We start from the raw sequence: 22,371 nt of genomic DNA, 5'->3' as shown, positions 1-22,371 counted from the left end.
GCTGCCTCTTCTCTGGGATCTGATGGGGCAATGTGGAAGGCAGGGTTGGAAATTAAATTTCCAGATGACAGTGTTTGAGAGACAAGTAAGGAAAGGTTACCCTGTGTCTAGCCCTGAATTAAGTGATGAGAAGCCATAAATATAAAACAGTTTCCCCCTGTTATTTTTAACCTAAGCACAGGAAAGCGATAGACCCAGGTCAGACTGAAGCCACACCATCTTTGGCTGTCAAAAGCTAGTGCCTTAGGAAAAGTACAAGGACAGGGCAAATGTATACTGATTTCCCTCCCAAAATATTCCCCTGGGCTATTTGTACTACAGTCATTCCTGAAATGAGGCGGTGCCTTTGTTAGAAGCCTGTAATTTGCTTCCTTGTATTTGCCCTTAAATGACATTAAGTTCTCTTAGCTTGCCTTGAAGCCACCAAGCTTTCTGGCTGCTGAGCTGTGGGTCAAGCCCAGGCTGTGGCAGCAGTCAGAGCTGCCCCAAGAAAGTCTTCCAAAGTAACACCATGACTTTGTCAGAGGGCAGTCAGATCAGCCCTTGTGACCCTCTGACCTCTCCAGCCAACACGCAATTTGGCTGTTTGTTTTTTTCCAGCATGCCCAAGCTTTTTCCTGTCTGTACAAGGAGGTTGTGCTGTCACTCCCCACTGTCAGAGAGAGGCAATTTTCCTTGTCTGCTGTCTTCCCTCTCTGCTGGGGAGCACACTTGCCTTCCAGGCTCTGCAGCAGTGTAACACAGTGAACGCCACCAAACGTGCTCTCCATTTCCCTTAGCATACAAGAAAGGAGAATCAAGTCATGGTGGGACTTGTAATTAAGTGTGATAACAACAGCTTGTGTACTGCAGTTGATTTCTTTGCTGTATCAATTCAAATATGTTACACTGAGGTAATTTTGTGCACAGTCCAGTAGGGTCTTGTGTGTCAGCACACGTGGCAAGGAGTTTTAAGATGTTTTGCCAAAGCACAGCGTCACAAGTGTTGAGAGCAGAGAAAGAGGACAAAAAAAATATCAATGGCTAATGTTTGGTGTGTTGCCTGACCACCACGTGTTTCGTGCTTTACCAGTTGCAAAAGTAAACGACATTTCAGTCAAAGAAATTCTAGGTCATTTCGCTTTGGGAACTGTTAACTCTCAGAGTTTCTGAGGTGCCACCAGCTACCTTTACCATCAAAGGGGAATACACTAAAGGCAATGTAATACGGTGGTCAATGTTGGTCCCTGTCCTGTGTCTCAAAGCCTCATGGCCACCAGTGGCCTCCACCATATGAATCGCTGCTCTTCACCAGGTAGGCAGTAAACATGGGGTGGGCTTGTTTACCTCAGCCCCTGCCAAGCTCCCCTGCAAAAGTCTGTGTTGCCAGGCTTTGTTTAAAGCAGACCAGAATGCAAAGCCTGAAGCAATGATCTTTCATAGTAGGGTTTAGTGCCAAATCCAGCGTAATTCTTGTGTTTCCACTCCCTGCCTACAGCCAGCCTGTAACGTAACATCTCAAAGAAGTTTTGCTTTGGGAGGTGGAAGAGACACTGAGGGTGTCCCTCAGAAAGCCCTATGGGGAGGAAAATGCACACTGCTGCAGACAGAAGGAAAGCAATGATGCTCAGGGTAGACAGAGCCTTTCCATTTCACTCCTGCTGTGGCAAGCCTGATGCTTTTAACCCTGAAAGTATACTCTCCACAGTCACATTATATTTTTATTTAGTAAAAATCAGAGCCCCATGGAAGGCTTTGAGGTGGTTCCCAAGCTGGCTGAGCATGTCTAGAGAGTGCAGCTGCAACGGTCCTGGACAACAAGGTAAATTAGGCGCTGCAAGTTTGCTCTGATCTGATGAAAGACATTCAATGTTTGCATGAGAGTTTTAGAGAGCCAGTGTTGAAGACTGGAAATATAATCGATCTATAAGTCTTGAAATATGTAATGGATCTGTCCAGGCTGAGAAGATAACTCTAGCGTTATTAAAAACTCTCAAATTTGAATATATTGCAAATAAATGCATTTACTGGAGGGTAAGGCTAGGACCCCTCTTTTTTTCTTATCCAACAGCAGACTGTGTAAACTACTGACTGGATAACACACGAGAAGTGAGCTGCTTGTTAGTCAGTGATGCTTACAAAGTTTTAACCAGGCCCAATATACTTGCCTTGGAAGCAGAGAAGCCCCCAGCTGCAGACACTTGCCACCAGAGGCCCCTATCGAGTGGTACCCTTCCCGCTATGTGGGTATGCAACCCTGCTTTCATTCCCAGCAGTGTCGGCTCTGATCAGCCCGATCACACTGGGTCCTGAAATTGTGAGATTGGAAGTGGAGTGAGAAATGTGTAGATTTCATGGTTTGTGGATTTTTTTAAAAATTCGTAGTTGTTTGTAGTAATAAACAAACCTTTACTTGCTTTATGTTTTTTGAGCTTAGAGGATGCTCTTGGACCAAATCTTTAGGCTTTCTCTGTAGCTGAGAGGGGTTATGAGTCTGCTCTGTAAAAACAGAGAGCAGGGAGTCTTCTGTTATCACTGGCCTGAGGGAGCATGAAATTGAAAACCTCAGCCATTGCAAGGCTTACCACAAACGCATGGTAATTGCTGAGACCCTTACGTCTAGCAACCTGTGCAGGCAGGTCTGGGACTGCTATTCTGCCCATGTGCAGGAAAGCAGATGCCTGGACAAACCAAGATTTGAAAATGTATTTCTGCAGGTTTTTTTTTTTCTTTTATATTGACCTTTGTTAGCACGTGACCCTTGCGAGAAGCTGTGAAGAATGCTGTATATTCCCTTAGTACTCTGTGTATGATTGTATTTTTATTTTCTTTATTAAAACCTGGACAGAGGAAAATAGGCCAGATTCCACTCCATTACCCCTGCTCAACTTCATCAGCTGCATAGAGCTGTGGTGAAATAACAGCTTTTGATGGAGTACATCCAAAAGCCCACTACTAGCATGCGTGGTAACAGATGCTACAAAATTGCAGAGAGTAAATGTTTGGCAATTCTCCTCTGAAGCAGCTACCTTGTGCCGGCAGCCTCATGGTCCAGTTCAGAGCCCCTGCTCAGGAGAGCTGCATTTTCTAGCAGAGCCTATTTTGGTACTGGTAGCACTTCTGAGGTGAGGGAGGATTTGCAGAACCAGAGAACTGGGGGGAAAATCGGGTTGGCAGGGACCTCAGGTTGTCTACTCTAAACTCTCTCTGAAAGGGGGCCCCCATCAGCAGATCAGTGCAAGCTCACCCCATCATCGTGGTTATCTGCAGGATGCAGTGTTAAGGTGGCTGTTGTGGGATTCACCTATTAGACACCTGCAATAAAGACCTCGGCACCTGAGCCAGTTCCCTGTACTGTATTCACAGTCAGTGCAGAGAAATGGACCTGGCAAGAGTTTTGTCCTGCTTTGGAGAAGCTGAGCCAGCTGTGCTCAGGTGAAGCCCACCTAGGAGTGCACATGTATTTCTTGCTGCTTTATGACTGAGAAGGAAAATGACAGCATGAGAAAACCTGCCTTCAGATAAAAAGCCAAAAATGAAAAATAAATAAAAAGCTCTTTTTTTAAACTTTTTATTTCTCTCCCTTCTGGTTGATCAGCAGCTCCAGGGCAGATGAGCCACCTGCCGTGCCTGCCCCCCAGCCTGGCCCCTGAGGAGATGCAGACCCCTAGAATGGCGGGGAGGAAGCGAGGGCGGCCCCCGCTTCAGCCTGCGCCCATCAAAATGCCTGTTCACAACCTCTACTCAGCACCAGCCGGTGCTTTGCCAGTGGTGAAGATCCCGAAGAAGAGAGGGAGGAAACCTGGCTACAAGGTAGATACATGACTTTCACACTCCTTCTCCACGTCCTGCTGCTTTTAATACATTTCTACCTCAGATGGTGAAAAATAGAGGGAATCTTTTTTTTTTTTTTTTTTTTAAGTTTACAGTGATTTTAATTTGCATTGTTTAAAAATAACCTGTCTCCCACAGTGTCATGTAAGATGGCTGCACACCTTCTGGGAAGTGTTTCTCTGCCATTTGTTACTTTCTTCTTCTCTCTCACTAACAGTGATTGGAAATGGAACAAAATGAAAGGAAAGGGAAAGGAATATGGAGGAGTGGGAATAAAAGGAGAAAATAAAGCTAATTTCAAAAGAAAAAAAAAAGGACATTTTAGAATGTAATGAGATTGCACTTTCAGAGAGAAAGGCAGTTTTGATTCCTTGTCTGCTCACTTTGGGGGAAAATCATGCCCAGCTCTCAATGTGGCCTCAGTGGGGAGGAGAGGCTAAAGAAAGAGAGAAAGAAACACAAGGGCACCTTATGCCCTTTACATATTGCCAGTGATCTGAGGTCTCTCACAGTAACCCACCCTGGGGGGCTCAGCACCAGCAGGAGCAGGGCCACCATTATGCCTCAGACTGGGATTGTGATGCTATGGGAAGGGGAATTTATTCTGGGGAGTGAAAATGAGCTAGATTGTAGGTCTTGTTGTCAGTAGGTTGCTCCATTATTCTCTCCATCTCTGCAGCCAGCTAGGGGCACCGCACGTTTTCTGTGCCTGTTCCTTGGATTTACTGGGAACAGGTACAGGCGTGCAGACTGTTACACAAGGAAGGCAAATTGCTGACTGTTAGAAAATAGTAGCTGCCTAAGTTCCTGATGTCAAAACAGAAAAGTGAGTAACATCAGCAGTGTATGGGCAGGCTGCCCCAGCCTTGCCTGGAGAAGGAGTCAGCCCTGGGTGTTGCCCAGCTCTTCACCGGGTCTCACCCACTACACAGGAGGCAGAAAGGCCCCATGCATGGTACTGCTGGCCGAGCTCTGGAAACAGGGACCAAATGTCTCAGGTTCTTGGGTTTGGGCTTTATCTAGAGCAGGCTACACTTATTGTTTCCCTTCCCTCCTTTTGACGTCCTGCTAGACCTTCTTCTTCCCATCCTCCATCCTCCATCCTCCCTCCTCTATCTTTTCCAGGCAAACCCTCCTCACCACCCTCTGCATCTCACTTCCAGAATTCCTTACTTCTCTGCATACCCCTCTGCAAACCCCTCTGCAACACCTACTGCAGTAGACATCAGTACCTCAGCCCTTGGTGCTTTCTCATCTTCTGCCTTCTCCCATGTCTCTCCATGCTCTCCCTACTTCATCCATACCTCTCTTTGCTATGGGGACACACTGAAGTGTGTTTCATTGTGTGCTGAGAACAGACCTTGCATGGCTAAGGGATGGCTCCAGCTGCAGTTTCCCATTTCTTCTTTGGACAGCAGGCTCAGGTGTCCCTCTTGGGGTTGCTGCGGAATTTTATAGCAGTAGTCCAAAAGAGAGTTAGCTGTATGTCCAAGATAAGACTGGGGCAAATACTCTAATGTTTTGTAAAATGTGGGATACGGAAATACTTATTATTTTTAACTTCAGTATTAGGTTAAAACTCTGGGACAGAAACATTGTTTCACCTGAGTTACTTGTTATTACAAGTTTGTGATTTATTTTATTTACTTTATTTATTTCAAGTAATTAAATTATTATCCATAAATTTGGGTCACTTGTAGGCTCTTCAGTTCAAAATCACCCAAGTCTGGGATAATAAAACTTTGATGATTTGGTGAAATTGAGTCTCTGAATATGATTAAGTGATTCGTCAAGTATCACAATGACCTTGTATGAAGAGTTTTGGCAGAGCCCTTCCCTTCTGCCTCTACTTGTCTTGCTGCCACCCGTTTCTTACTCCTGCCTTTACATTTGATTTGTAATTTGATGAAAAAAATAATGTTCTGTTCCACCTCAAATGCACCCATTCACCTGTGAAAAAGCCTTTCACCAGCCACCATGTATTTGCAAGCAGAAGTGAAAAGGGAGGCTTAAATTTCCTAAAATGCTGCAGTATAACATTGCAATTTGGACCTAGGTGGCTGAGCACTTGATTGCTGTTGCCCTCTCTTCTTCCAAAAGAAAGCTTTTCCCCTGGCTGGGTACCACCCCCTCGCCCTTCCCCATCCCCAGGGACTTAGCTGGGAGGTGACAGCATCCCTCCTTCGGCCACGAATCTGGGATAATGGGATTATTTTTCTGGCGAGTGATGGCGAGTGAGAAGGCACCCTTTTATAACCAATGGCTTAAGTTTCTGGAGCTGACACTTGTGAGCTGTAGCATCCATGGCATCTGGCCCAGCGCTGTTTATTTGTGCTGTAGGAGTCACGCACCAAAGTGACATTGTCTGTGAGGTGCCTTTGTATGCTGTGCACTCAGCTGAAGTGAACCCCTCTCCATCAAAAACACTTCCCCAGTGTGAGTCAAAGATTATGCTTTTTGATGGGGAACTCTAGCTTGATTTAATTAGCTCGCTAATTGTATGCCCATAGATACCATGAGACTTAAACGCATTTTAAAAAAATCACTCCCTGCCCAAATGGCAGATGACCAAATTCTTTATCGCAAACAGATAGCAGAATTATTACAGAACAGATGGAAAAATACTTCTGAATTTTTAGCAAACTAGGAATTTACAGCCTAGATTTAAATTTATTTTGACGAAGATATGAATAACAGACATTTTTAATCACATGCTTTTTATAGCCAGAAGACCCATTGCCTGTTTTCATTGATATTACAGCAAATACCTGTCTTCTAAAAATGGCATTCATCACGCTTCACCACCAAACAAAGTCCTTTTCCTTTCTATCCTGTTTATTTTTTCACAGCTTTGTTTATAAAATTTTATCAGTTGTTTTTCCAAAAACTGTCCTTTACCTGATGCAGAGCTATTTGCCATAAGATACTACATTTCCTCTAAATACAGTATTCTTTCTGTCTTAATCTCTAGGAAAAATTCTATTCTGGTGATCGGGGGGGAGGTTAGTAGATGGATCTCTTTTATTTCTCTGAACACAAGTGAGGGGCAGCCCCAAAGTGCTGCCTACAAAGCCTGAATGAAGGGAGGTTTTGTTAGCATCATGGGGAGATTCGTGGTGTTAGAGGACATCTGAGTGACACCTGAATGACAAGCACATGGGACAGCACTGCAGCAAAGGCTACCACATCCCTCCCAGAGGGCAACAAAGCGATGACCCCATCTGAACAGCCCAAAGGCAGTTTGTTCCCCTTTGCTACTGCAGCAGCTCCTGCCTGAGGAGATGGCCCCAGCCCAGGTAGAGTGGCCAGCTGGGGCTTTGCAAGCTCCTACCAGGCAGAGTGAGCAGCGAGAGTTGCCTTGTGCAGGATGATGTGTGGAGTGACAATCTCTATTACAGGGCAGAGGTTCCCCTGCTGCCCTAGAAATCACTATTAATGATGACAAATAAGCAGTCAGGATTCAGACACACCGGGACTGAGATTGCACAGACAACCTTAAAGTGCCCTGATTGTTCACCTGTCCTGTGATACAGCCTTGGATTTCAAGGTTGCACGTGCTCCTCTTAACATTACCTGCCTCATTCACTGCAAAACACTTGGGAGATGTAGGAGGCTGCGTGCACACTCCCCCACATCATTTGCTGTGCAGAAGAATGTTATTGCATGACGCAAGAAGAAAAGGTGGGAAAGACCTTGGACTATGTTTTGCCTTTGCCAGCACAGCGCTGACCCCTCTTTGCCCTCAGCGACTGAGCTGAGCCCTGATGAGCTTCGTGCTGAGCCTTCTCACCCGCAGCCAAAGGCACAGAGGGTGCAAGGTATAGCCAAGGACCCCAAAAAAATGTACTCAGAAGCTCTGTGCTTCCTTGATGCAGGTTTAATGGTACCTTCTGCCCGGCCATTGGAAGCTCCCATGGCAGGACCAGGCTTGGCCAGGCGCTCGCTATGGTGCACATCTGTGCGCACACCTGCAGCAGCAGGAGGTGGTTTCCTCTCCAGCAGCAAAAGCTCTCGTGACCAGGAGTTGTCTCTGCTCTCCTGGCTGGAAGGACACAGCCCTAAGGGGATGAGGCAGACCTCAGCCTTTTCTAGCAAAGTTTTGTCAGAACAAAGGACAGCTGGTACAGGGGAACTAGTAGCCATAAAGATGAGGACCTATGATCTAAGTGGTTTAAGAAAAGTACAAGGAAAGTTTGCATTGTGGTTCATCTCGCTTCTTTCCTGTGTATCTATTATATAAGCCAGCAAAAAAATATCTTCAGAAGAAAAAAAAGCCTATCCCTGAAATGTTCTTCCCCCTCTTTCACTTTTTTTTTTTTTTTTTTTTTGGTATGAGGAGACAGAAATACCAGCTAGATGAATCTTGATTGCTGCAAAGGGGTGTGCAGAAACTCAGAATCGTAACAGAATTGTAACACAAACTCCAGGACTCAACAGGGTCCTCCCCATCCACAGCTACTGCCCACTCAGAGGAGCCCACAGCCAGCATCAATGGCACAAACCCCATGCTCTTTCTGCACCTAATGCACTGTGGCTTTGGTAAAGTAGACACACTTATTCCCTACCCTAAATCCCTGATCAGTTTTCTCTGATCTCTTTTCCACGGTAGAAGATCCATAACAGGGGGGACAGGGGAGGGGTGGTGTTGTACATCTTGCTTTAAAGCAAACATTGCCTTTTATATCTTATACTGTGTATATTAAAACTTCAGACATTTGATATTCAAAAGCTGATTCAAATGCTTTACTGTGGGGATTGCCCAAAATTCTCTTACAGATTTTGTCTCCTTTTCTCTCTCTCTTTCTCTCTTCTTCACCACTTTTTTTTTCACTTTCACGTATATGTGCTCTCTACTGCCAAGCTCTCAGTCAGTCACCTGGTTGATTGGGTTGGCTTTTTTGATAAGAGAAGAATCAGCCCAAGAAAAGACATCTTTAAATTAAATACTTTGAGACTTACACTTTGTGATATTCAGGGACTACTCAGGTTTTCAGGGGACAGGAGGTATTTAAGTCTTGTTTGATAGTGTACTGCCTCTTGTAGTCAGGGATTGTTTTATTTTGTTCTAAGAAAGGCACATTGTCTGCTGCCCCTAATAAAATGGCAATTATCTATATCCAGAGGCTGTAGAGCACATACTGTTGCAATTAAGTTTGCAGTAAACTGTTCGCAAAAACAGCAAACTGCCAAGTAGGCACTTCCAAGCTAGAGAATTTACACAAGTCTTGCTCTCTGTTTATTTATTCTTGAACATAGCCTGCCTGGGCCTCCAAAAGCCAGGAAACAGGTGGAGAAAGCAGTCTACCGGACACTATCCCACCTCCACTGGGCTGATGGTGCTCTTGGGGCAGTGCACACTCAGATAGTGCATGAGACTCAAGGCAGGAGAGGGGACTTGTGAGCCAGTGCTTGGGGCCACAGGGCTGTGAGCCAGAAAGGATGTTAAGGACCCAACATGCCAGTGAAACAGAAGTTACTAGGTGTGTTGTTTCCAAAATACTATCTATGTAGACATCTGAATTTGTGAGCACATATATATGTTTTCATATAGATGTTGCATGTAAATATATATAGAAGTATTTATGTACATCTTTATGTAAATGTATATACTTTTGTATCTATGTATATACTATGTACAAACACACATATGCATATATGCATTCACTATACGTGTATATATGTGTATGATCAAATGTAAGCCCAGAAACCTAGCATAGGGGCTGCCCAAATTTTCGAAGTGCCAGCTCACTTCATCACAGAAAAGTGAGTCATCAATGTGTTGCTACAGAAAATAACAGGTCATCCTGCTTCTCACCTTCGCACAGGGGATAAACCCCAAACTGGATAGGGACCTTGATTTTTGAAACACCACTCTTCCCATTTATTTTAATTGCTTGGGAAACAAACTGACAGCACTCAGAGGCTGCTCTGAGGGAAACTCTAGGTTGTGTAAAGGAGCAAGTTCAAGAAGGGCTTGGTGGAGGCCTGGTGGCCAAAAATTATACTCATCTCAACAAAGGTAGCCTTTTTGTTTGTTTTGAGGAGTACCATCCCAGCACAGGCTATCATGCTACTGAAAGCAAGAGAGAGATTCTGAATTCTCTCTTAGTGAAGCCCTTGCTGGGATAAGCCAGTAAATGGGAAATGACCCGAACTCCTGAAGATTTAATGTCTAAAAACTCACCTGGATGGCACTAAGTCCAACAGCCATCCTTCTCCTTTCCCCAGCTTCCTGGTTTTAGTGTTACAGTGGAACAGTGATCATTATTTTAGACAGTTGTAATCCTAATCACGGAAAACGTGACTCTTTATCCAAAATTACTTCTACTCTTCGTCAGGACTTATTCAAGGTTTGGTTTGTAGGTAGTGGTCTGGCTTCATTTCTACCTAAAAAAATACTTTGTACATTATTTCCAGCTTGAGCTGGAAGAGAGAAGCAATACTCTGCAAATTTAATGGGGCTAAAAATTATTTTTCATTCTTATGTCACTTATAGCATTTTTACCTTTGGCCACTGAAAACCACCACCGCCAACAAAATCACCTGCCAGAAGAACAGCTTGGTGTAGTATGTGTAAATATAAAAACCAGTCCTGTGTGCTTGGATTGTCTGCTTTCACCCCGCTTCTCTTCATAGTGAAAACAAAAGCAAGAGTGGTACCTTCAGGTCACACCTACCACATTAGTCTGTTATAATTGTGATTACCTGATCATCACTTGACTGGTGAGACATTGCCAGGTAGTGGCAGCATAAAGACATAGTGATATTGCACGTTAAATTGGTGTTTCACTTCCCCAAGCCAGGCTGCAGGTCACAAAGATTACTGAGTGCAACAGTGCAGCGGTTTGTATTTAGTACCTGGTAATAACACACTATGGACCACGGTCTGAGCTTATTTATATGGACGTCAGTCCAAAGCAGCTTCTTGGTGCCACTGGATTTACACAAGATTTACACTCCTTTAACTAAGAGCAGAATTTGGTCCTAAATTCTGAGGTAGTTAAAGATCCTCTGTTTCTGAGTTGAGGGGAACTGTTTACACCCACATGAAGGGGGTTGTAAAATGCCATTGCACTGATTTGCTAGAGTGTTAGACCCAATTTGCTAAGGTGTAAATAAGTACCCAGTGGGCGGTATAATATTTGCATCCTGTAACTTAGGGTGTTGCTGTCTGATACAAATCAGCAAGCTTCAGGCTCCAACGTCCTCCCAGGAGCAGAACGGATGCTCCTGGCCTAGAGAAAGTGATGCAATAGCAGATTGCTAATGAGTGGGAGTTCATGGGGCGTGACATCCGCGGAATAAAATCGGAGTATCTCATGTGTACTTTCATTACCCAATGTGGTTATTTTTTGCAGCTGAAGTCTCGTGTCCTGATGACTCCTTTAGCAATCTCTCCGCCGAGAAGCACACCGGAGCCGGATATTAGTTCAATCCCCCAGGATGCAGCTACGATACCCAACTCAGCCACCCCACAGGCTCTCACAGGTACACAGCCTCAAGTGCTCCTTGGCCAAGGGCTGAGCAGGAACCGTGGGCTGACAGATGCTGTGCTTTCCAGAACAGGTGAAGCTCATGGAAGTGGGGTGTTTGCAGATTAGACTGGTGACCAGTGACAAAGAACAGAGATGTCCTGCAGGACAATATTTTGATCGCCATGTGTCAAATTTAGTGGAGGTGTTAGACCTATTCCTCTTGAAATGCAGACATCAACATCCCACAAATGCTACTGTTTTATACCAAACACTCACCCCATCAAATGTGTCGCAGTGACCACACTAAACCCCAGGATGAACATGAAGCATCTGCTACAGCTGTGGAGAGGACGGAGGAGCCATGGTCTGGCTGTAGACAGGGTTACCAGCAAATAAACCCCAATGTCTTTTCACAGCAGCAGATTTGGTAATTTCTGCCTGTAGTCAGGGAAAACAGCCTTATTCTTTTTTTTTTTTTTTTTTTGCTTATATTACCAGAAATAACATAGGTCAATGCTTTTCAACTGATGTAAATGAGAAGAAATTCAACAAGACAGCTGATTTACCCTGAGATTTCAGCAGAGAAATGGATTAGATAACATTAGAATCTAAACACAACACATAAATCCCATTATTTCTTAGCTGGGATGCACAGAGGAGAAGTTTTCCATCTGCTCTGGTAGCAGAATGATAATAAATGTAGTGTTGATGACAATAATAATATATTTTATTCTCATTTATCCCTTCACATGCAAAGACTGCAAAGTGCTTGGCAAACATCAGCTGAGTGGTGTTTCATAGCACAGCCCTGAGAGGTGTGCCCAGTGCTGCTTTAGGAGGAGGACAGGGAGGCACAGTCCACCATCCTCAGCAGATTCCCTGAGTGGCCACGGGGGCTCTGTGGGTCATTTGGGACTCTGGAGATGCAGCACCCTGCACCTCCATCTGCCTGTCCCTGTGCCACCGGCAACTCTTCCCCAGCACCTTCCTAATGGTGCACATAGGCTTCCATGAGAGCAGGGTTTGCAGGAGGTAGAGGCAGGCTCAAGCCAATTTTTACCTCCCTATCTGCACCAAAAGGACTGTAGGGACCCCTGCTCCCCAGCCAGGGCCACAGCATGCTGCCTGCAGGCTGCAAAGTCCCTCACACATCCAAGCCCTGGACAAAACTGGTGACTTCTCATGGCAGAAACCGCATCCTGCAGATTTGCAGGATTTGGCATGGTGGCACGCCGGGAAAGCTGCACCCTGGCACCCCCCTGCATGCTGCCAGTGCTGCCTTTCAGTGCCACCATTTATCCCTTTGTTTGTTTGGCACTTGGACAGTGTAAAGTGCTTCATAATGATAAGTATGATTGCTATTATCTTCCTGTTTACCCAGGATATACTGCTTGAGCCCCTTCTGCTCTCCAGTGAGAGATGGAGGAGCAGAGTGCACTGTGACAGTCGCACTAGATTTTCATTACGGTGATTCAAACTGTAAATTATTTCCAACTTTACACAGCTGTCATCATGTCCTCCACTCCACTTGATTTTTTTTTTGTCACATATCTGATTTCTGTCAGAGGATAATGTTATATTGTCTGAGAGATGACAGCTCAAGCACACTCAGCCAGCTATTATAATATGTCTCACTTTAGCCTGACTTTAGGCTGTGTCTTAGTCGCCCTTAGTTACCACTTAGTTATTTCTGCTTTCTCCAAGCCACAGATAGTCTCAGCCAAGCTTAAAATAAGTTCATGCTAGTGAGAGGAGAGCACTGATTTCTTGACTATTGCTGGCAGGCTTGATGGCATGTAGAAAAACTGCCTTTGGAGGCAACAGCATGTGAGAAGAGGCAGGCAGGGCTTGGCTGTGGAGAGGTTGGGGCATCCCTTGCAGACCCCTGTGCAGCACAGTTGTGCATCTGTGGTCCCGAATGGGGATTTAGCACTGCACACGATGTACAGTTTCCCCTGAGGTGATGCAGTTTGCAGAATGCTGAGTTGGACTGGGACAGCCAGGAACTCCCCAAAAGACCAAAGCCTCTGACATTGCATAGTGCAGCTCAGCGTAGCATAACCCTCCAGACGTTAGAGCTGTATTAAGGTCAGAAGCAGCAAGAAAAGCCTCCCAAAGGTCTCCCAAAGTTCATCTCCCAAAGGTCATCTCAGAGCAGTGTTTCTAGGAGGGCTGCTCAATGAATCAGTCTAAAACCAGAGAAAAACAACAAACCCAAACCACACTTCAGGCTAGAATTTACCCACTGCTGTAAGGTCACACCTGCTAGTCACTGTCCTGCACTCCTCGGGCACCTTTTCTGGTCATCAGCTGCATGGACAAGGTAGTCTCCAAGAGAGTAGATCCCAGGCACACGCAGGAGCATCTTTGACTGCATGTAGCTTCTCCTCATGTGTGACACTGAGCCAGGCCTAAACTCAGCTGGCTCAGTTGGGCAATGGGTGATCAGGGCAAGGAAGCCAGGCTGTGCCATCACAGGTGCCAGCAGTTCACCGGGGAATGGAAGAGCTTGTGAAATAGATAGAAATGTATAAAGCTAGCATTTGCTAGGCTGCTCTCGGGGCCATCTTTTGATGACCTCATTGGGATTTTGTGTCTACAGTCTGCATTTATGTCAACAAGCAAGCAAACCTGGGGCCGTACCTTGACAGAAAAAAAGTGCAGCAGCTCCCAGAGCACTTTGGACCTGAGAGACCACCGGTGGCCCTGCAGCAGGCTGTCCAGGCCTGCATTGACTGTGCGCTCCAACAAAAGGCTGTCTTCTCACTCATCAAGCAGGGCTATGGAGGCGAGATGGTGTCAGGTAAAGCATTTTTGTAAGGGGTTTGTGGCCATTTGGGAAGTGTTTGAAATCTTAGCCTGATCTCCTGAGCTGTCCCATTCTCATGGGTAGGCTGGCAACCAGCTTTAGCCATCACACCTTTGTAAGATGAGCTGCTGCAGGAATTGCCTTGGTGTCAGGTGAAAGCACATTGGTAAAAAGATCCAGGGAATGAACAGGTCTAGCTCCAGAGTCCTGCACTTTGCCACTCTTTGAAACAGTGTTGAGGCCAGGCCTGTGAGCTGTTTCATGCAGGCCATGCAAGGTTGAGCAGCCTTGCAAGCCTGCCTCATGCCACATGTTGCCATTGCTTGTTGTGCTAAAGAAGAACTTGCACAGAGTTCACCTGCTGGTGTGCCCCCAGCTGCAGAAACTGCAAAAGTGCCACAGCAGTTCCCCATACAGCAGGATTACACAAATGTATCAGAGAGAATCAAGAGATCCGAGAGAACTTCCCAGGAGTTCCTCATCTACCTGCACTGACACTTCTTGCAGGGTCCTGATGAGTCTCCCATGTCCCACGCTGAATCCCCCAGCCTAGCTCTCAGACTGAACATGAACTTTTAATCACAGCAAGACTTTTGCGTTGCAACATTGTTTTAGCGTGTGAGGGTGCACCGGGAAGGAACAATGATGGGAATCTAGGAAAGCTGCTCTCCGACGAGCTGCCGTGGATGAGTCAGGCAGGAACACGAAGCCAAGGACTGCAAACCCAATCGGTTTTGCAGGGACCACAGCACCTCAGCTGTGCCATTGGAATCCTCCTGTGTGGGAGCCCAGGCTGTGGCCCTCTATGCAGCATATAAATCCTGCTTCCTCCCTTTTCTCTAGTTTTCTTTAGTCACAGGTGTGCCATCCCTAAGGGACATCAGGAATACTTTAAGAATGATTCAGATTTTTTCACAGAAACATAAGACTGAAGCAATTCAGTGCAAAGCTTCGTTTTTGCCTTGTTCTGTGCTGTGTATATGATTTTCATTACAAGCAGGAGAGTCATGTTGTGCACCAAACCTGCCAAACCCCTTGGTCTCAGTTCCTCTGAGCTGGCGCAACTTCATGTACCTGAGCTAAAAGCACCTGGTCAACACTGCTCCCAACTTCATGCCTCTTCTGACCCTGAAGGAGGGGTGAATAGCCCTCATGGTCATGAGTCATGGTGTCACTCTGAAACTGCAGCTCGCTCCCAGCCCAGCAGCAGCACAGACAGTACAGGCTTTCCAGTCTTCCCATGGTTTGTCTCAAAGGTGCTCAACCAGCTGTGGAGCATGATCCCTTACAGCAGCTCGGGCCAACAGGAAATCTCTGAAGTTATCCTAAAGATTATAAGCCTAACATAATTTATACTTGCTAGTAGTGACTGGAGGTTGTAGGGCTAGAAAAAGCCTTCCAGATGGTAGAGTTCAGTATCATGTAGTCCTCCCTGCAAACCTGTTGACACCTAAATGTGTCCTGCTACCATTGATCCTGGTGAGCCTGTTGTGACCCCTCCACCTCTCTCATGGCTGGGACCTATGCCTTTTTTAACTCCTGCCTAAATAAAATCCCTGAAAGCTTTGTCCAGGAATTTTAATTGCTCTGCTCTCACCCTGAAGCTCAAACTCAGCTATATTTCTAGAGAGCAGTCCTCATACTGCCGGGCTGAAAAACAGGTTTTTTTTCAGGTCCTCTCTGCATGATGAGGAAGATTGCTGGGTTAGTGAAAGAAGTGCAGGTGTCTTCCCACAGCCCTGTATAGCAGAGATGGGGATGGCTACAGTGCAACAGGGAATCTTTCTGTTTCCCTGAATATCACTGTGGCCTGCCTGTGCACCTCTTCAAGTATGGATTCACCCTTCTTGAGCCTGGGGGACCAGGACGATGCCCATCAATCCAGCTCAGGTTTTACCAGGACTTTATAGAGTGGAATGGATATTCCTTTGTCTGTTCTGGACATGTTTTGTTCAATACCTCCTTGAAATGTGTCTGACTTTTTCATTGCTGTGTCACATTCATGGCTCATGGGCATCTGATGAGCCTGTCCCCTCATTTCTCATCCCATGAGGTCATGTTGAGCCACCTCAACAAAAATACGGATTGCCATATACTTTCTAGTATATTTTTCATCTGTTTTTATTATTGCAAACTCAAGATCAGCCCATCCTTTCTGTGCAAGCTCCCAGTCCTCCTCTCCATTGATAGTGCCTCCTAGCTTACTGCATCCATAAAAATATTTTTGTGCAAGCACAGATTACTGGTGGTTCCTCTCCAGTGCTTGGGGTCTACTGCCAGCAGAGCCTGTTGTTCTCTCCTGGCCCACCTTTCATACACAATAATTTCCAGTTTAGTGAAAGATTTCTCATACTTTACTGAATTCCAGATAGATCACAATTGCCAATCTTTCCTTGAATATAAATGCAGTTAAATCAATAAATAAGCATCCACAATGAAGCTGGATGAGAACCCTCACTTCAGTACAACTCTGGTACATTTTATTCATTCACAGACATGTCTTTAATTCTTGTCTTCCCATTATCTTTTAAAACCTCAGGTGTTGCTGAAGTCAGTCTAATAACCCACCACTGACAGAACATTTTCTTTCCCCTTCCTTAGACCAAGGTATCATAATTGCCTCCTTCCAATCATGCAATACAGTTTTCAGTTGGATGCATATATTAGAAATCCCTGCACTGCTGGCCATGCCAGTCGGCATCTTTCAGCCCTCCTGGGGGAAGGTGATCTGGGTCACATCAAGTCAGGTCCTTAAGCTCCTCCAGTTTCTTTTGTGCTTCAGGTCAGGTAATTATATAAAATATTTTAAGACATACAAATACTTGTGTGAAATCTTTTCCCCTGCTCTCATTCCTCCTCCTTCCATGCATCTCCGGGTATTGAATTGCTCCTGCTTGCTTTCCAGTTTCAGCTTCTTTTGAGGGGAAGCAGCATCTCCTGAGCCTGCTGGTGGTGAACAGCATTGGGTATGTCCTGCGATTCCTGAAGAAGCTCTGTCACAGCCTCTTGTGTGACAACCTCTTCAGCAACCAGCCTTTCCAGCAGTACAACACCATGCCAGAAAGCCCAGAGGTGTATGAAAACAGACGGATGGAGGCAGGTAGGCTGCTTGATCAGCTTGGAGGTCAAGATTTATCAGATCTTAAGAAATTACTGTCTTTTTTTGGCCCTGTACTGTATATTCTGGAGAACTGCAGGTCTCTGTGGGATCTTTCCAGAGAGAGGCAGTAGGCTGATTTGCAGTGTTTTTCCCAGTGGCTATAGAGGAGGCTTTTGGGTGAGAACCTCTATGTTGATGAGCTCCAGTAGTCATAGGGATAAAGGTTTTTATTGTTTTATATCCCTTTGTTTCTTTTATCTCTTTTCTTAAGGAAGCCAGACTCGTATGATCTCACTGTCCTTGTTTCTTTCAGTTCTTTCCCATAACTTTCGGCCTCCTCAAGCCTACCTGGCCCTGAGGTAAAAGCCTCAAAGGGATTAAGTTCCTTCAAGGTTCAGGCACACAGAAAGGTAGAGCAGAAGTTTCTCTCCTCATCCAACTCAACCACCTTATTAGACACTGAAGGGTCCCCACTGATTACCAAGCCTTCGATGCTTGCAGACATGGCACAGTGTTGCCTGTCTCCCCTTCCCAGCCCCCTCTGCTCGTGCATTGCCTTGGCTCATTGGGTGCAGTGAGAGGTGGGGGCTAGATGAGTGCGTGGACCCCAGCCCACATTTTGGAGTCACCACAGCATGAACAGGAAATCACTGCTGTAATGGGCACGCTCTGACCCAGCACTGCCCCAGCACTTTGTTATCTCTGTGCTTCCCTGCTTGCACAATGCTCATTTTAAGGATCACCTGCAAAGCATCATGATCTGACTTCACCTGGGGGGACTTCTTACTGGGCGAGGGAAGAGAGCTGCTTGCAGCAATGCCAGTCAGTGCCGTTAGCATAAAACTGAGGTTACATTATTAGCTGTAGCACACTCAGCCTGGATCCCAGTGTGCAACCTCCACCCATGAGTGCAAACCTAAATGAGAGTTGTGACTGCTAAAGGTGTTTGCTTTGATACTTGAGAGTAGTTGCAGAGCTTCTCCAGCTTAAAATGCCTGTGGGCACCAGCAAGGTCCCTCCCTTAGTGCTTCACCATGTGGGGTGAAGTCTGGTGGGTCTGTGGCATGTGGCAGATGCGTCTATGGAGATGGTGGTCTAGAGAGACACCTGCCTTGAGCAGCACTAGGCCCAGATGGATGCACACCTGGGCTTCCTTCTTGCCCCCGCCCCAGTGTGCAGGGATGGGATACTGGCTTCTCACAGTCCCTGTGGATCTGGGGCATGCCTACAGCCCCCATCTGCAATCAGTGGTCAGAAAGCTGCCCTAGGGCTCCACTATGGACACTTCAAAAATTAGTTTAGAAAAAAAAGATGCACAGTTATGGCCCTGAACCTCCACTTCACCTTCAGGCTTCCTCCTGATTTTAATGATTTTTCCTTCTATTTTATTAACAACACCGTGGGTGTTTGGGGAGCACTCTGTCCCTCAAGCATTCAGTTTAATAGCAGATGCATGCTGGCAGCTGAGAGAAAGGTGTTTTAGTGTCCACAATTATAATCCATTAATTGCTTGTTTGCCAGGAAGACCCTAAATGTGTGCTTTGCACGCCGAAGCTGTGAGTAGGCTCTGCACACAGAGCAGAAATTGCCTTTTTGTGCAAAGAAATCCAGCTGCCACTCTTGCACACAGGGGAGGAATGGCAGGAACCCAGACTGAAAAGCAATATTTTTTTTTTCCCCTCGACTAGGACATTTGCAGCAACCTGAATGTTTCTGAGAGGTCAAGGGATTTCTGTAGCACTAAGTGAGTGCAGCCCAGGAGGCCTGGCATTTGCATTTTCATTTGCATTTTAATTTGCATGTACATTTGCATTTACTTTTGCACAGCAATGCTGTGTGCTGTGGAAGACAACTCCACAGCCGAGTTTATACAGTGGCTGCTACACTCTCAGTGTCTCCCTCCCTACATAATTTCAATGAAGATGTTCCTGACATCATTCCCACTGGCTCTGCCCAGCCAGTGAGGAAGGGACAAAATATTATATTTGTTCCAGACCAAGCAGGAGACATGGATGTACGGAAGGTTTCTTCCACCTCTCCGGGGCAATTAATAGCTCCTCTGGAGGTAGTATGGGCACTAGCCTGGGCTCTCCTCCCTTCTGCCTGGGAGTGGGATGGGAGAAGAAGCAGTGGCTCCTGGGGCTTTTATGTCTCCAAGACCAGCAACATTGTGGTACAGTGGAGAATGCAAGCTGTAAAATAGCTGAGGGCAGCAGTTATACATAGGTTTAAAACTCCCCCACCAGCCTCCAGTTTGCTCACCCAGGGGATCTGATAGCCACCGACGTGGTAGGCAGAGAGCTCTAGCATGACCATGGGTCAGTATGACCTGCAGAGATTTGGGTGCTTCCCTGTTAGAGTGGAGATGCAGGAGATGTGATGGATTTGCCACTTGGTCCCACATAGAGGGTAACTGTGATGAGTAGTGATGTTTCTGGAGCAGCTGGGTACTCAAGTACTCTGAGAAAGCACCCCCAAAAGGGAACCCTCCTTCCACCAAAGATTAAAAGAAATACAGTGAGACAGGATTTGAGGTCACTTTAAGCGCTGTGCTGACCACTGACCTGGTGTACCAAGTGTGGTGAACCCAGGTTGCTCTGTCGAAGCCTACCATGGGCCTGGGGGTGATTGGGGGGTTGCTCACCAGTTCCACCAGCTAACCTGCTGTCTGCATCGCTGTGGGCCCAAGCGTGCAGGCTGGAGAGCCAGGTGGTTGTCTGGAACACCTACCTACCCATAAGATAACTGCTCAGCCCCAGAGCACACACCAAGGCACAGAAGAAGAACTTAACTCCAACAGATGAAAAGCCCTTGAAATGGTGCACGTTGGAGTGGGGAAAAGCTGCTTCTTTCCCAGGGCAACTTGTGCCCAGCTCAGGAGCTGGCTGTCAGCGGCTATGCAGCAGAGGAACTGGAGTGACAGCCTTGCACCCTTCACGCTGCACTCAGCTGGAGCCAGGCAGATACATACTATTCCTGTTCCTCATGTCAAGCTGTATTTAACAGCTCCATTTGCACCAGCGGAGTAACTCCAGTTCTAGGCACTGGGACTTGAGCCACTTAGTCTATGTTTAATACTGCATTCCCTAAATCCCCTTCCATCTCCCTGGGAGCCAGTGTTCTCTGCAGCAAGGTCAGCACAGGGCTGATCTCTGCTACACAGAACAGAGGCAGGGTTTCCCTGTAGTGGCAATAATTAAGGAGGGCAGTAGGAGCTCTTCTCACAGACGGGTCTGTGGGGGCATCTCCTGGGATAGAGCTCACATAGAGCAGGGCTATAAAAAAGCAAAGCAGGAAGCCATGCACAGCAGCCACATTTTTCCTTGTTTCTGTTCCTTAGCTTGTAATCAAGATGCTCTTTCTTTTAAAATCATGTGCTTTTCAGCCCGTGCATACCAATGCATTTAATACACGTATTGACTCTGGTGTGGTTACTCTTGATTTACGCTGGCAGAAGTGAGGAGAGAAGCCAGCATCGTGTCCAGTCATATTAATCCACTTACTCCGTATAGGACTTACCTTTTAACCTTGCCCCAAAGCACATGCCCCTAAGCCATTATTCACCTGTGCTCACAGCAAACTGCCAGATGCTAATGGCTGCGTACAGGCCAGGTGGGATTTGTTGATATATGCATAAATCACTTACAATGATGTTCTACATGTCTTAGAAGCACACACTTGTGGGGCTGTGCCCAGCACCAGCCTCCGCAGTGAGTTTTGTTGGCTATGCATTACCCTCCCTGCACCTGAGCACATGGAGCAAGGGTCCCTCTCCAGCTGCCTCCCAACGGCAGTGGCTTCACTGCCTTGTCTTGGCACATCTGGGGACATACCCCATGGCTTTTTCTCAGCTCTGAGGGGACTTTCTGGCTCATGAGAGCAATTTGAGGGGAGCCTCTGTGGCAAGACTCCCAGGACTTCATCTGGGAAGTGCCCAGTTTCAGGTCTGCATTACAGCAAATCCTGAGACATTATCTGTCCTCACAGCACTCGGGCTCAAAGCATCTCTGGACCTGCACCCCAGAATTTTCCATGAGAGCAGTAGTGCAGTTTGAACTAAAATGATGGCAAGGTCTGAGTAGAACTCTTCAGAACATTCTGTGAAGTGTGCCGGGGATACATGGATGGGAAGCCAACACAGATCCTGCAACGTGCCTCCATCCAAACCCTCTGTGTTCAGATTTCGTTAGTCCTCGCATGCTGAGCTAACTGAGGTTTGGATGTGAGCATGGGAAAGAGACATTTTGGAAACATCTACATGCTGTTGCCAAGCACCTATGCAACGTTAGATTGTTATTTTTCAGAGGAAAGCATCTGTGCTATAAAACTTCTCACCAATCTGATGGTGGGTACAGAAATTGAAGTAGTTTCTCTTATGTGGGAAGCATCAAACTTGATAAGCACCTTCTTCCTTCTCCTTTCAGTCAATCCTTTCCTTGCTCTTTCTGTCCTGAACCTTGGCTTTTGGTTATTTTGTACTGTTAGACAATTGCTGTGCTCCATGCAGAGCTTGGCTACGTGCAGCTGCAGCAAACCTTTTTTTTTTTTATGCACGGACTCCTGGTGCTCCCCTATCGGGGGGAAGACAGGAAGGTCTGTGAATAAGGTCCTCAGCCTTGCTCCTCTCCATGGCCAAGTCAAATTTGTATGTGTATACACGGTGTGGTGTCCCCTACAACCATCCACAGGAGAGCAACACCTCTTCTTGTGACAGGGGCTTCTTGTGCAGGGTCCTGTGTGGAGAATAAGCACAGCAGGAGGTAGAGGTACCCCATGGTACATCAGTGCCTCTCTATATAGGAAGGTGGGCTCTTCCTTTCTACAGCACTTGAAAAGCTGGTATGTGAAGTATTATAGCAATGCACCAAAAGAGTGTGATTCTTAGGCAAGACACTAGGCATGGAGCTGGATCTTGTCAGAGACATTCCCACTGATTCCATGGGCAAGTCATTCTTCCCTGCTTTGCCTTTATTGGAGCACCTGTCCAAGGAGGGCTATAATTCTTACTGCTATGTGTGAAGTCCTTCTAAAACAGCTAGGGGAAAAACAAATAATGTGATAGAATATCACATATTATTGCAATCAATATTTTCTGTTCCAAGCACCAAATAAACAGCAGCTTAGAAATTTCAAGCCCTGAGAGGGCAAGAACAAAAATGTTGTTTTTTCCCCTT

General features: G+C 46.2%; 1 protein-coding gene across 1 annotated transcript in view; it reads left to right on the top strand.

The window, feature by feature from the left end:
* Positions 1 to 3,636: 3,636 nt before the first annotated feature.
* SCML4 (sex comb on midleg-like 4 (Drosophila)) overlaps positions 3,637 to 22,371 on the top strand; it is a gene marked incomplete at its 3' end in the record, with an annotated part of 31,311 nt that continues 12,576 nt past the window's right edge. Inside the window, exons 1-4 of the mRNA XM_008944240.1 lie at positions 3,637 to 3,792; positions 11,172 to 11,301; positions 13,891 to 14,091; positions 17,003 to 17,197. Coding sequence (XP_008942488.1) covers positions 3,637 to 3,792; positions 11,172 to 11,301; positions 13,891 to 14,091; positions 17,003 to 17,197 — 682 coding nt within the window. The remainder of the gene's footprint in view (positions 3,793 to 11,171; positions 11,302 to 13,890; positions 14,092 to 17,002; positions 17,198 to 22,371) is intronic.

Source organism: Merops nubicus, unplaced genomic scaffold, assembly GCF_000691845.1.
Source record: "Merops nubicus isolate BGI_N331 unplaced genomic scaffold, ASM69184v1 scaffold6737, whole genome shotgun sequence".
Taxonomy (NCBI): domain Eukaryota; kingdom Metazoa; phylum Chordata; class Aves; order Coraciiformes; family Meropidae; genus Merops; species Merops nubicus.
This window is presented reverse-complemented; position numbering and strand designations above follow the sequence as displayed.